We start from the raw sequence: 13,476 nt of genomic DNA on the forward strand, positions 1-13,476 counted from the left end.
CGATCTAATCCAATTCCTCTTGGAATCGAATTTCTTGGAAGTGACTACGCTAAGAAATTTCTATTGTTTTCGTGGTAGCCTTTTTCGCTCCGAAACTAACCCTAATTTCTTGTTCTCTTTCAGGATGAATAACCTGAACAAACTGGACTTCACTCCATTGGGAACAACTGGCTCTGGATATCACAGGTGGGTTCGTGATGTCCGCCAGCATCTCAAGGCCGATGGAATCTTGGATATGATTCTCGAGCCTAGTCAGGACGTGCTAACTATTGAGCAAGCTCAAGCTTTGGAAGCAAATAGAGCAGCCTTAGAGGCAAAGAAGGCGAAAGCCACCATCCTAATGACTCGTCATATGGATGATTCGCTCCAGTCCGAGTGTATGAATGAAGAAGACCCCAAAAGGCTGCGTGTCTCACTCGAAAAAAGATTTGGCAACGTCCGTGACTCCCTGCTTCCTGACCTTGAGATTTCAAGTCAGTTCTTGACTACAACTAGGAAGCACTTCGCATTAAATCCTTAATGGAATTCTGTGGTAAAGAGATCACAAATGCGATGTTGATTGATAAGACTCTCTCTACCTTTGTCACGCCCCTGATTTTTAACACAATAAAAATTGATATATAATCCCATACTTATATATGCGCGATCGTTCAGCCATCAATCCAAAATACCTGGAAACTTTTCCCTTTTAACCCAAGTACACATTGATGCCCTGAACCCACAATAATAACATATACTCGCCCTCCACAGAGTTATGTAATACAACAGCTTACGAATTAAATTGCCACAACAAAATAAAACGTAAATGCTCATCAGAGCTCACTACAAGCGGAAGTCTTAATAACGGTAAAGTCACATAAATGGCTTCCTACTGTTAAGCTGCAAGCACGCTACCTCAGCATCAGCCACGATTATCCTAACATGCAACAATAACCCCTACACCGTTTGAATGGTGCACCGGGTTGCCACACAACAAACCCGGTAAGCTTTTGCAAGCCCATATGAGTAACTCAAAACACACACGCACAACTCATCCAATGAGGAAACCCATCAACTCGTGAAAAAGAACCACACACCTTGTTTTCTCAACACAGCACATTCTTTTCCCAAAAGAACACCACACAATCACCCCGTGACAAAAATCATATTAATTGAAACTCTGACAATTTAAATATGATACACAAGTCCTCCCCGGACATTTAAAAGAAAGCATCCCCGAAACTCCCTTTTAAAAACACGTACTCATGAGCATCAGATAGCTCCCCGCTACCCTACCCCCCATGATGTACCAACAACAAATCAGTCCAAATACAAAGTGATGGCATTGACTCTTCAGTCACTTCTAGAAGCACCTCCTTATTGAAGTTATCTTGGAAGACCATTACTTCTTGCTGAGTATGCCAAGCAACAAGATGAACGACGGCTTCAGAAGTCTCATCCAATCTTTAGAGATTTTTCACCCATGATCGTAGTGCAAAGGTACGCTCTGATCTAGGTAGGATAAGAGCCTTGTAGTGTACAAAAGGGATGAGCCCATCTGGTGTACGAGATGGGAGCAATCTCCTCTGCGCTTTGGATCCTCCTTTCTCTGGAGAGAACCAACAAAAGAGCGAGATTCTTGTCCCTGTGCTACATTACAAAAGCTTTTTCTAGTTCCTAGTATCCGACCAATTGTTCCGATCTGTAACATCCTGACCCTTTTTATTTAATACCCGAAACCTTCTCTCTCTCTCTCTCCATCTATCCTCTAAGGAGAGCTGGTACGGAGTTGGGAGCGATCAGGAACCCCATGGATGGGTTTTCTTCATCTTTTTTTTTCCTCCCCTCCGTTTCTTTCTTTTTTTCCTCCCGAGACTTCCAGATAGAGCTCAAGAGAGAGATGAGGCGGTCTGCCAGAAGTTTCTCTCCCCCTCTCCTTGATCTGATCCACACATATATGTAGATAGGTCCATTAAACAATAGACGGTCCTGATCAAGCAGTGAATGGATCAACGGCCCACATCACTCCACCAAATTTCCTTTTCTTCATTTTATTTCTTAACTCCCACAACTTCAAACAATCCCCGTAAATAGCTCGGTACTCGGGAAAATTCCCCGAAAATTTTCACGAACTGGTCGTGTCGTGTACTTTATTATCCAACTCTTAAACTAGAGATTTCACTTTGTGAAAAGTTTTGAAAATATTCCCAGTGCTTTAACATTTATTGAGATCAATACGTAAATTAATTATCGAACTATATCACTTAAGCTCTATAAACTTTTCCGGGGCTCACAAATTCTTTATTCACTTCTCAATGCCGGGTATTACAAACTCCCCCCGTTTTAAAATTTTCGTCCTCGAAATTGCAAAGAGCGCCATTTCCTTTACAATGTACTTGGTCATGTGATTTGTTCCACAATTTGCTGGTAAGCAATCCACTCCAGGGAGCTTCTAATCTTATTACAAACTACCAAGAATCATTGCATCTAACAAATTTTTGAGTTGGACAATACACCAACTCATGTCGTTCCCATCCATATTCTAAACCAACTGCCCTGCTCGTAGATATTGCTACAAGCAGTCCAAATTTTTCTTTGCCATATGTGTGATAACCTGTTGCCAGTTCTCAAGCCCCTTTTTATCGATTTCATGTCGATTTCAACTGATAACCATTCACCATGTTTCTTTGAACTCTGTCAGTTGACAGTTTCTTTTTCTCTCTTTTTCCCATTTTATGCAAACTATCAATGAAGCATTTTAGCGTTTACAACGCCATTGAATTCGTAACATGTACATGTTATACTAGCTCTCAAGTCTTCATGGTATCATTTTCAATTATGCCAAACACAACTAATAGATCCATCAAGGCCGTTTGGACAGAAGTGAGTTATTCATCGCATTCTTTGGTTCAATTACCTTTTCTTTCATATCAGAATGCATCATCTTTGACAATTACTTGGTCCAAACAGCCAAGTCCAACATGTTGATTCAACCATCAACTGAGTTTGGCCACTTGCAACATTCATTCAGCATGCTTCTTTTGAACTTGTCGAATAACAATTTTTTTTTTTTTTTCTTTACTCTTTTCCCCGGTTAGAGCCCATTGCTCGTATTAAGGCCACCGAGCACACCCCGTACTAAGCGGATTCCCAATTGGGTTTGGGGTCTTTCACCCTAGGGAAGCACAATCCCTACTTAATTATCCGCTCGTCCCACGAGCCCCAATCAGGTTTCGGGTCTTTCACCCAAGGGAGACACAATCCCTACTTTATTGTTTTCCCGGGCCTAACCGGATCAAATTCATTAGAGCTCCAATCATTCTTTACATTTAATTGGATCCTGTCATTGTTCTCAACTCATTTGATATCAAGGTATAATTGAATAAATGAACATACTTACAACTATAAAAGTAGTATAGAAACTAAGAGGAGGAATTTACCTGAATATATCTGCTTCCCAGAGATTACTGCATCCTTTTGAGGCTTTCAGTTCCACGTACCGACTCATTACATATAATTTACATATACAAACTCTTAAAACAGATGATACATTGGTATGGCTACATATACCAGTACAAGAGGCAGCATCGTAGACTTTCGAATACTAACAAATGAAGACTGCCCTGTATACAACATTAAGGAGAACAAGCACCTTACAAGAACAGCCCACCCCAACTAATTGATAAACTCTCCTAAATGATTAACAGAGTTACTTCACTGTATCCTTTGAATTACCTGCAATCATTACTGTATCCAAGAAATTATTACATTGTTCCCAGGCTTCTGTTGATATTTAGTCTGGCTTTACACAAAGAAAAAGAACAATATATGATACCAGATTGATATCACCTTACATTTACCAACTCATAAAAATTTATAGAACTTGAATTTCGTCACAAAATCCAATTAAGCAACCGTTTAACGATAATAGTTATGAAAATAAATAGATTTCAAGAATCTAGAAAAATACTTACGAGTGTAAAATAGATATACAAATAAACTAAGAGTAGTTTACCTGAGCTTACCTGCTGTCAAGAGTCATTATGTACTTAATATCAGCCCAATATCAAAATACATAATACACATCCAAAGAGGTAAAAGATAATAAGCAACTAGCAGGATTGCTTTAGGCACCCATATATGATAGAAGCAAATAATTAAGCCTCATCACAGCACCCAAAACCAACCAAGTATTAGCAAAGTGAAACACTAACAGAACACTGATATAACATCTCAATTATATGACAAACAAGCAAAATAATAGACCCCAATTTGGGTTCCATGATAGTTCCTTGCTGTAAGGAGAAGCGCCGGAACACTCCATAGCAATGTATATATCTGGAACAATGCAGCCAATAAAGCAAAGGTTATTGTGTCCCTCTCAGGCTCCTTATTGACCACAATCCAATTACAATATGAATCAAGTGCGGAAAAGAAATTGCGCTCTTCAGGTAAATACCATTGAAAGTATTTATGTTCACTGACCATCTCAATTAAAGAAGACACATGATGGCCAACAACCGATCAGTATCCTTAAAATACCAAAAACCACTTTCTTAGCATCACCACTTGGAAACGAAAGTGGAACTTTTAAACAAAATTCATACATAGCAGATAGCAATAGTCTGACAGAATTATGCTTCTGATACATCATGCAGTAAATTGCTGTTTATTACTACCGATGGGGAAGGTTACAATCATGTCCCATCTCTCATAAGTTATGAGTCATAACTCACTTACAAATTCGTACTAAGAAACTAAGATTTTTTTTTTTTCAAAGACGACCTACACCAGGTAATTGCACAAGATCAAGTTCAAAATAATTTGGTAAATTCTATCAGTTCTGAACTTAGTTTTTCAGATACAGAATCAATAGGCAAACAATCTCCCAACTTTAAGAATCAATTACCTAAGTTCCTCCAACTCTATAGATGTCTATTCAACTTAAAATGGCATCAATGGATTCCACTATATACTTCAACAAAAAGTTCAGATACAAGCTGGAAGTAAATTCCAAAGAATTAAACTTCCAGACTTGATAGCAATTAATAAACTAAACAAATTTAAAGTTTTCAACATCTGTACACGTCTCAAGCAACTAGAAGATAACTTTGACCATGGAAAACAAGTAAGCAACCAGCAGAATTAGCAAATAACGACAACATTTAATTAAGAATCAAAGTATCCGACAACATTCTTCACAAGACAAGGTCACAAGACCATTAACAACCTTTATTACTAAAGTTTGCTAACCCCGAATTAAAATTGAAGTAGTATTGTCCTCCAATAAATATAAACCATACAAACGACCCTCTAAGACTATATATTGTTACAGTCCAGAAGATCGATTTAAAAAAAAATAAAAGCTGACTTTCTGATCTAAAAACTTGCCAGTCCAATTAAAATTATAGGTAGGGAGAGATGTTTAGTACATGCAACATCAGCAGGCATAAATCTAAGCAAAACCTTTCATGGGAACAGGAACAGATCAATGCAAGATTAACTAGGCAAATGTGAAATGCCAATTGACAAGAGCCGTGAGAATTCGAGACCAATCCCAATCATATCACCAAACGAAACCCCCCTTTTTTTTTTCAGCTATAAAAAGGACATGTTACTCAGCTTCCGTTACTCACTCAATCCCACAGAGCAAAGCATTGTCCTCAAAACCCAAAAACAGAAGCAGAGCACCATTCAAAATATGGACAAACAAAAGAAAACCTGAAAATTCGCCAAAAGAGAATGGAAATGTGCTAATTGGAAAACCCATCGCCAAAAGAAAAGGGAAAGCAGAACACGCAAAGCAGCAAAAGAAAAACCAGAATGAACAGTAGCTACGCAACTAAATAGAACCAATGGAAATCATCATCATGATCATCATCTCAAACACCACATACAACCAGAAAACATCAAACATAATCAAACCCACTTAAAAAGCCTAGACCTTTGACCGAAAGCAATTCACAGCAATCAATATCAAGCTCTTCAAATCATAAAAATTCCAAACCACGACCCGATTCCATTTCTCCCCCACAGTACATACCCTAGCAATCATATCCCTGCTCTGATACCATTTGTAACATCCTGACCCTTTTTATTTAATACCCGAAACCTTCTCTCTCTCTCTCCATCTATCCTCTAAGGAGAGCTGGTACGGAGTTGGGAGCGATCAGGAACCCCATGGATGGGTTTTCTTCATCTTTTTTTTTTTCCTCCCCTCCGTTTCTTTCTTTTTTTCCTCCCGAGACTTCCAGATAGAGCTCAAGAGAGAGATGAGGCGGTCTGCCAGAAGTTTCTCTCCCCCTCTCCTTGATCTGATCCACACATATATGTAGATAGGTCCATTAAACAATAGACGGTCCTGATCAAGCGGTGAATGGATCAACGGCCCACATCACTCCACCAAATTTCCTTTTCTTCATTTTATTTCTTAACTCCCACAACTTCAAACAATCCCCGTAAATAGCTCGGTACTCGGGAAAATTCTCCGAAAATTTTCACGAACTGGTCGTGTCGTGTACTTTATTATCCAACTCTTAAACTAGAGATTTCACTTTGTGAAAAGTTTTGAAAATATTCCCAGTGCTTTAACATTTATTGAGATCAATACGTAAATTAATTATCGAACTATATCACTTAAGCTCTATAAACTTTTCCGGGGCTCACAAATTCTTTATTCACTTCTCAATGCCGGGTATTACACGATCTGTTACTTTTGTCTGGTTCTCTGCCTGCTGTTGGTACCTTTACTCCCTCACCTACTTGGTTGAGGTTCTGTGTTTACTCCTCTTGTGTAGGATATTTAAGAGCTTCTGTCTCTTACTGGTTCTGTATTTACTCCTCTCTGGAGATATTTAAGAGCTTCTGTCTCTTACGGTGACTGGTTAGTAGAACTTCTTTCTTCCTCATTATCTTTTATGGCTGATCAGACTACTGTGGATAATGAGGTCCCCTTCGAGGATGAAGGAATTATTGAGGCAATGTCGGTCAATTTTGAGAATTGTGTCGACATGCTTGATCTTGAACATGGTATTGACTTGGTGGGTACCCTTACTGCTGGTGAAGAGCCCGGCTTGGGAGGCATCAAAGCTGCTCTCATGGGCATCTGGAAAACTCTTGGCCATATTCGCATAATCAGGGTCAAGAAAAATACGTACAGCCTTACGGTAGGATCTGAGAAACTAGCTGATCGGCTACTGGAGGAGAGCCCATGGAACGTAAAAGGCTACTGTTTTACTGTGAGACACTGGCCACCACACCATTCTATTGATGATCTCGTAACTCACCGAGCCATCTTCTGGATCCAAGCCCATGGAGTACCAAAAGACCAGATCACTGCCAATAATGCCCGAAAGCTGGGGAATATCCTGGGGGCTGTAGTCGATGTGGAGGATCCCCGAACTGCTGGGAATAGGGGTTTTCTGAGATTGAGAGTTGACTTCGATACCAGGAAACCTCTGGCAACCTTCATTCAGCTGCCACGGCCAAATGCACCTGCAACTAAGGTGAAAATCAAATATGAGAATCTTAAGTGTTTCTGCTTCAATTGTGGCAGATTGGGGCATATGAACAGCTCCTGCAGATTTCAAAAGCACCCAATCCTCGTCAAGATGGGTGTAGTCTATGACCTCTCACTGGTGGCTGATCCTCCGATGAAACCGGTATTCACACAAAACACTTATCCGTTGGAGTTCCCCTACGCACCGGTGACCGGAATTTTCTAGCGGGGAAGCAAAAACGGAGGAGGGAATCAAATTTCAAATTCTCGGGGAGTGATCCGGGTCGATGGTGACTGCTCAACGAGACCTGCAACTGAGTTAGGAGAAAAGGATGGGTCCTATTCACCTGTACCATCTGTTGCTGCCATGTCCTCCTCAGCTCTGATACAGAAACCAAGATACTCGAACCAAGGGCCAAGCATGTGGGATCCTGATGCCCACGGATCAATGTATCGTAATGGCAGTGTGACTAGGGCGTTGGGGGGCTTGAATCTCAACGCTGGTAGGTGGGCTGACCCAAAGTGCATTCCACCGTGGGCCTTCAAGACCAAAGAAGACTTCCTTAAAGATAATTACTTTTTTCCCACCCCTTTGTGTTCTGATGTGGGTGATGGGCCTAGCCAAGCACAACCCAGTGCCGTCTCGTTGGTGGAGTTACCAAATGACCTTGTGTCAGAGGAAAACATGGTGACAAATCTCCCTGCAAAACAAAAAAGACAGGCTAAAACAAAAACTGATGGGGAAGTGACCGCCAGCACAAAAAAATCAAAAATCCCTTTTAGTCCTGGTCTCCGTCTGTCTACAGGAGCAGGTCGATCCAGGGGCAAAGGTAGAGGAAGTAGAGGTGGTAGGGGCAAGGGGAGAGCTAGTGTGAAAGATCTTGCCCCATCTGATAGTCTGAACGTGAGTTCCCAGGAGTGGATGGATAGGCCTATTAACATTGAGGCTGAACAACTAGAAGGAGAGTTGGTAGGTATGGAGGATTTAACCCACCTCCAGGGTTGTGGCGGCTGGCCGAAGACAGCTGCACGGGCTCCATGAATTTCCTCTCCTGGAACTGTCAAGGCTTGGGGAAGTCTTTGACAGTACAAACTCTACGGGAGATTACCCACTCCCACTTTACAAGCTTTATTTTTCTTTCAGAGACACACCAAAAAATCGATTATGTTGAAAAAATACGAGACCAAATGGGTTTTTCCTTGAGCTTTAGTGTTGAACCGATCAACCTAGCAGGCGGGTTATCTCTTTGGTGGAGGTCGGATTACTCAGTTGATATTGTTGATTTTTCTAAGTGGTTTATTGATACTCTCATTACCTTACCAGGCATAAGTGGCAAGATCAGGGTGACTTGGATGTATGGCCCACCCTATGCGACAGATAAGGAGGTTTTCTGGAATTTCTGGATAACCAATGGTAGAGGAGCTCAATCCCCTTGGCTGGTAATTGGGGACTTAAATGAGATGCTCTACCAATTCGAAATGGAAGGTGGGGTTCCCTGGAGTCCCAACAGACCTCAATACCTCAGAAGTTTTACTAATTCTAACTCCCTACTTGATATTGGCTTCAACAGGCAAAAGTTCACCTGGGCTAGAAAAGAGGGGAATGTTATCGTATTACAGGAGAGGTTGGATAGGGCTCTTGTTGATGACCAATGGCTTCTAACCTGGCCTGACACCTCTCTCACTCACCTTGCCCGCATTGGGTCCGATCATAACCCTATATTGCTGCGCACTAACCCATCTTCTCAAAGAAGTAGACCCACCTTCCGGTTTGAGGCATCTTGGGCAGAGGATAAAGAGACTGAGCCTCTAATAAAGAATTGCTGGATAGAAAGACCTGGTTTCTCTAGTTTATCTAACTGGAACTCCAATCTAGACAGCTGCAGGGACCGACTGAAAAATTGGAGTAAAAACAAGTTCCCCAAGTGTAACAAGGAAGAGATTAAAAGATGTTTACTGGAGTTGGAAGATCTACAAACCCATTGCCCCTTTACCAGCACAGCTCGCCAACATGAACTCTCTTCGACTTTGGCTAATCTTTGGGTTCGAGAAGAAAAATACTGGCAACAACGCTCTCGGGTGAGCTGGCTTAAATCGGGAGATTCAAACTCCAGGTTTTTCCATCTTTCCACTGTTCACAGAAGACAGAAGAATAGAATTTTAAAAAACCAAAATGAGGAGGGGGCTTGGATTGTGGGAGAGAATTTAATCAGATTGGAATTTGAAGCCCAGTTTAAAAAGCTTTTCACCAGCTCAGGGCAACGTCAGTGGGGCGAAGTGTTTATGGGATTGTCCTATTTGGTCTCGAATGATTGGAATCAGGATCTCATTGCTCCGATCTCCTTAGAGGAGGTGATGGAAGCTACTCATCAACTTGGAGCACTAAAGGCACCAGGACCGGATGGTTTTCCCGGTTTATTTTACCACAAATATTGGAGGATTGTCCATAGCATTGTGTGGGAAACAGCGAGAGACTTCAGAAATGGACAGGTTCGGTTATTTGATCTTAACAGAACCCATATTGTTCTAATTCCCAAGGTCCCCAACCCGGAACGGACCTCACATTTTAGACCAATCAGTTTGTGCAACAACTCCTACAAGATTCTCTCAAAGATTCTTGCAAACCGATTGAAGCTAATACTGCCTTTTCTGATCTCCTCAAATCAGAACGCATTTGTCCCTGATAGGCTTATCCAGGATAACATTCTACTGGCTCATGAATCTTACCATTACCTCAAACTAAAGAGAGAGGGTGGGAATCATGAACTGGGATTAAAATTGGATATGAATAAAGCCTATGATAGAGTTGAGTGGGATTTTTTAGAAGCTGCCCTCTCTCGTTTTGGATTTAATCCGATTTGGATTAACCTTATTATGGCGTGTGTTACAACTGTCTCGTTCTCTATAGTGCTTAATGGGAAACCAGGGAAGTTTTTCAGTCCTACAAGAGGTCTACGACAGGGAGACCCCCTCTCTCCCTATCTGTTTCTGTTGGTTAGCGAGGTGCTTTCCCTAAGGTTGACTAGAGAAGTTAGAGACAACTCTCTCTTGGGTATTAGGTTGAGTAGAGCTGGCCCCATCCTCTCTCACTTATTTTTTGCTGATGATGCTCTTTTTTTCCTTAAAGCCACTCTTTCTAATTGTTGGCAGCTTCTGGTTATCCTCCGGGAGTACTGTCTAGCTTCTGGGCAGGTTATCAACAATGAGAAGTCCAGTGTATATTTCTCCCCCAATACCCCTTCTCAAATGATACGGTTGATGTGTGCCTTACTTGGATTTGTGAAAGTGGATAATCCGGGTGTATATCTGGGGATGCCTACAGTGTGGGTAAAGTCCAAGAAAGCGGCTTTGAACTATATATTGGAAAGAGTGAATAGGAAACTGGAAGGGTGGAAACAGAACTCCTTATCTCTTGCGGGAAGGGAGGTTCTTCTCAAAGCTGTGGCCCTAGCAATTCCTGCATATCCAATGAGTTGCTTCCTACTACCAAAGAAGGTTTGCAATGAAGTCAATTCTGCACTGGGAAATTTCTGGTGGGGAAAGACCCAACATGGGAACAATCTTCATTGGAAGAGTTGGGATTTTCTGGGGACTCCTAAATAGGAAGGGGGAATGGGATTCAGGGACCTGCATCACTTTAATCTAGCCCTCCTTGCCAAGCAGTGATGGCGTCTAATTCAAGAGCCCCACTCCATCTGGGCACAGGTTTTAAAAGCAAGATATTTCCCTAATTGTAGCTTCTTTGAAGCGGTAAAAGGCTACAGGGCTTCCTGGTGTTGGTCTAGTTTATTGGAAGCTAGAGACATCATTCTAAAGGGGAGTTGTTGGCAAGTCATCTCTGGCTATAACATCAAGATATGGGATGATAATTGGGTGCCCCCTCCACACAATGGTACGATTAGGCCTATCTGCAGGCCCCCCAATGTCCCTACCCATGTGCACTCACTTATTAATTGGGAGACTAATTCGTGGGCACTGGAAAGCATTTCACACTTTATACAACCTGATGTACTGAATTGTATTTTGAGCATCCCTATTGGATTAGAGGGGGATCAGGACAGATTGGTATGGCCATGGAACAGGAATAGATGCTACTCAGTCAGAACAGGGTACCAATGGTTGCATAAAAAACTTTTTATACCTTCTATTCCCTACAGTAGCTCCTCCCACAGATGTGACCCAAGGGTCTGGAAGTGTCTCTGGAAAATCAAAACACTACCCAAGATCAAACTTTTCCTGTGGAGAGTTCTGACCGGGGCTGCCCCAACTATGTATAACCTACATAGAAGAAGAATTTCTTCTTCTCCAATCTGTCCCATATGTGGAGAAGCTGAGGAAACTTTCGAGCATCTCCTTTTTCTTTGTCCGTGGGTAGAAGGAGTTTGGTTTGGCTCATCTCTTGGTTTACGTGTTGACAAACAAAGCTTCACAACCATAGATGCTTGGATTCTAAAGTGGCAGGTTTTCAAAGAAGGAGTAGTGACGGAGATAGAGCTCTTACCTTGGTGAGTTTCATATGTTGGGCGATATGGAAAGCCCGAGGCCAGTTTGTGTACCAGCATAGAATGGTATCCCCCCACTTCACCATCTCCTCAGCTGCAATTTTGCTTTCGGAATTCCGAGCTGCCACATCAAATCCACGACCTGAGTTAGAGGATACACCTCACTCCCCCAACAACCAGCAAGTTCCACAACCTCGCCCACATTGGGTTGCTCCCCCGCCAGGCTATTCCAAGATAAACTGCGATGCAGCATGGAATCCTCCTACTTCAGCCCGATTGGGGGCTATAATCCGGAATTCAGCTGGTGATTTCCAATGTGGCTCTGCCTCCTCTGCCACGTGTGGTTCTGCAGCCGAGGCCGAAGCATCTGCAGTCCTCCTTGGAGTTTCTCTTGCTGTATCCTACAATCTAAAGATGGTTCAGGTGGAATCAGATGCAAAAGAAATTATTACTGATCTGAGAGGAATGGGTCGGGAGAAAAATTGGAGAACATACCCAATTTTGGAGCAAATTCGTAGGAAAGCCGAGAGCTTTGATGATTTCAAATGGGATTGGATTCCACGAGAAGCGAATATGGCTGCCCACATTGCAGCTACGCTTGCCAATGGGTCGGTGGGTCCTCTGAGATGGGCTAATCAGCCACCACCTTCCCTAACCTTGGTTCTGAGGAATGACGGACTGCCTTGCCCACCCATGGCAGAGGGGTGACCGGAGAGGCTCCCATGTTTTTGTTGTTCTGTCTGTTAGTTCGTTTCCTTTGCCTAGTTTTTGGAATGGACCTAGTTGGAAACTAACTTTCTTCATTTGATTGTACCTCTACTGGCCTATTAAGCTTTGCTGGGCCTTTGGGCTTGTCCCCTAATGAAGTTTATTCATTAACCAAAAAAAAAAAAAAAACAAATCAGTCCAACCTGGACACACAACACATCAACACACACCTCAATCATACCTATCGTTAACCTAACAAATAGAATATGATTCACAAGTCCTCCCAGGACATTTAAAAGAAAGAATCCCCGAAACTCTCTTTTAAAAACACATACTCATGAGCATCAGATAACTCCCCGCTACCCCCCATGATGTACCAACAACAAATCAGTCCAACCTGGACATACAACACATCAACACACACCTCAATCATACCTATCGTTAACCTAACAAATAAAATATGATTCTTAGTCCAACCTGGACAAAATATGTACCCAGGAGTCTTAAGTAACCTACTTAGATCCATGAGGTACGATGGCAGATAGACTAGCGCTCTAGCTGATCGTAACTACTTGCCCGGCCAACTGCGTGATTCCCTATTTCTTGCCTTGGTCACTATCAGCGACCTGTCACCATCTGTGACATATTATGTTCAGACCCCATCTGATCTCGGAATCAACCATTGGTCACCATCTGCGACCTGTCACCATCTGTGACATATGATCTTCAGACCCCATCTGGTCTCAAAATCAAACGTTAAGTAAGTCGCACCCGACCTAAAAACGTTAC

At 42.1% G+C, this 13,476-nt stretch overlaps 1 protein-coding gene and 1 long non-coding RNA gene across 2 annotated transcripts; one reads left to right on the forward strand and one right to left on the reverse strand.

The window, feature by feature from the left end:
- Positions 1-2,755: 2,755 nt before the first annotated feature.
- Positions 2,756-6,277, reverse strand: LOC133721994 (uncharacterized). Its single transcript, XR_009852416.1, has 2 exons — positions 3,420-6,277; positions 2,756-3,319 (listed from the first exon to the last, which is right to left on the reverse strand). It is a non-coding gene; the product is annotated as an uncharacterized LOC133721994 (long non-coding RNA).
- A 5,765-nt stretch (positions 6,278-12,042) lies between these two features.
- Positions 12,043-12,687, forward strand: LOC133723160 (uncharacterized). The gene has a single exon (XM_062149983.1). The coding sequence runs from the start codon at positions 12,043-12,045 to the stop codon at positions 12,685-12,687; it is 645 nt and encodes a 214-aa protein (XP_062005967.1).
- Positions 12,688-13,476: the final 789 nt, after the last annotated feature.

The sequence above is a fragment of the Rosa rugosa genome, chromosome 7 (assembly GCF_958449725.1).
Source record: "Rosa rugosa chromosome 7, drRosRugo1.1, whole genome shotgun sequence".
Classification (NCBI taxonomy): domain Eukaryota; kingdom Viridiplantae; phylum Streptophyta; class Magnoliopsida; order Rosales; family Rosaceae; genus Rosa; species Rosa rugosa.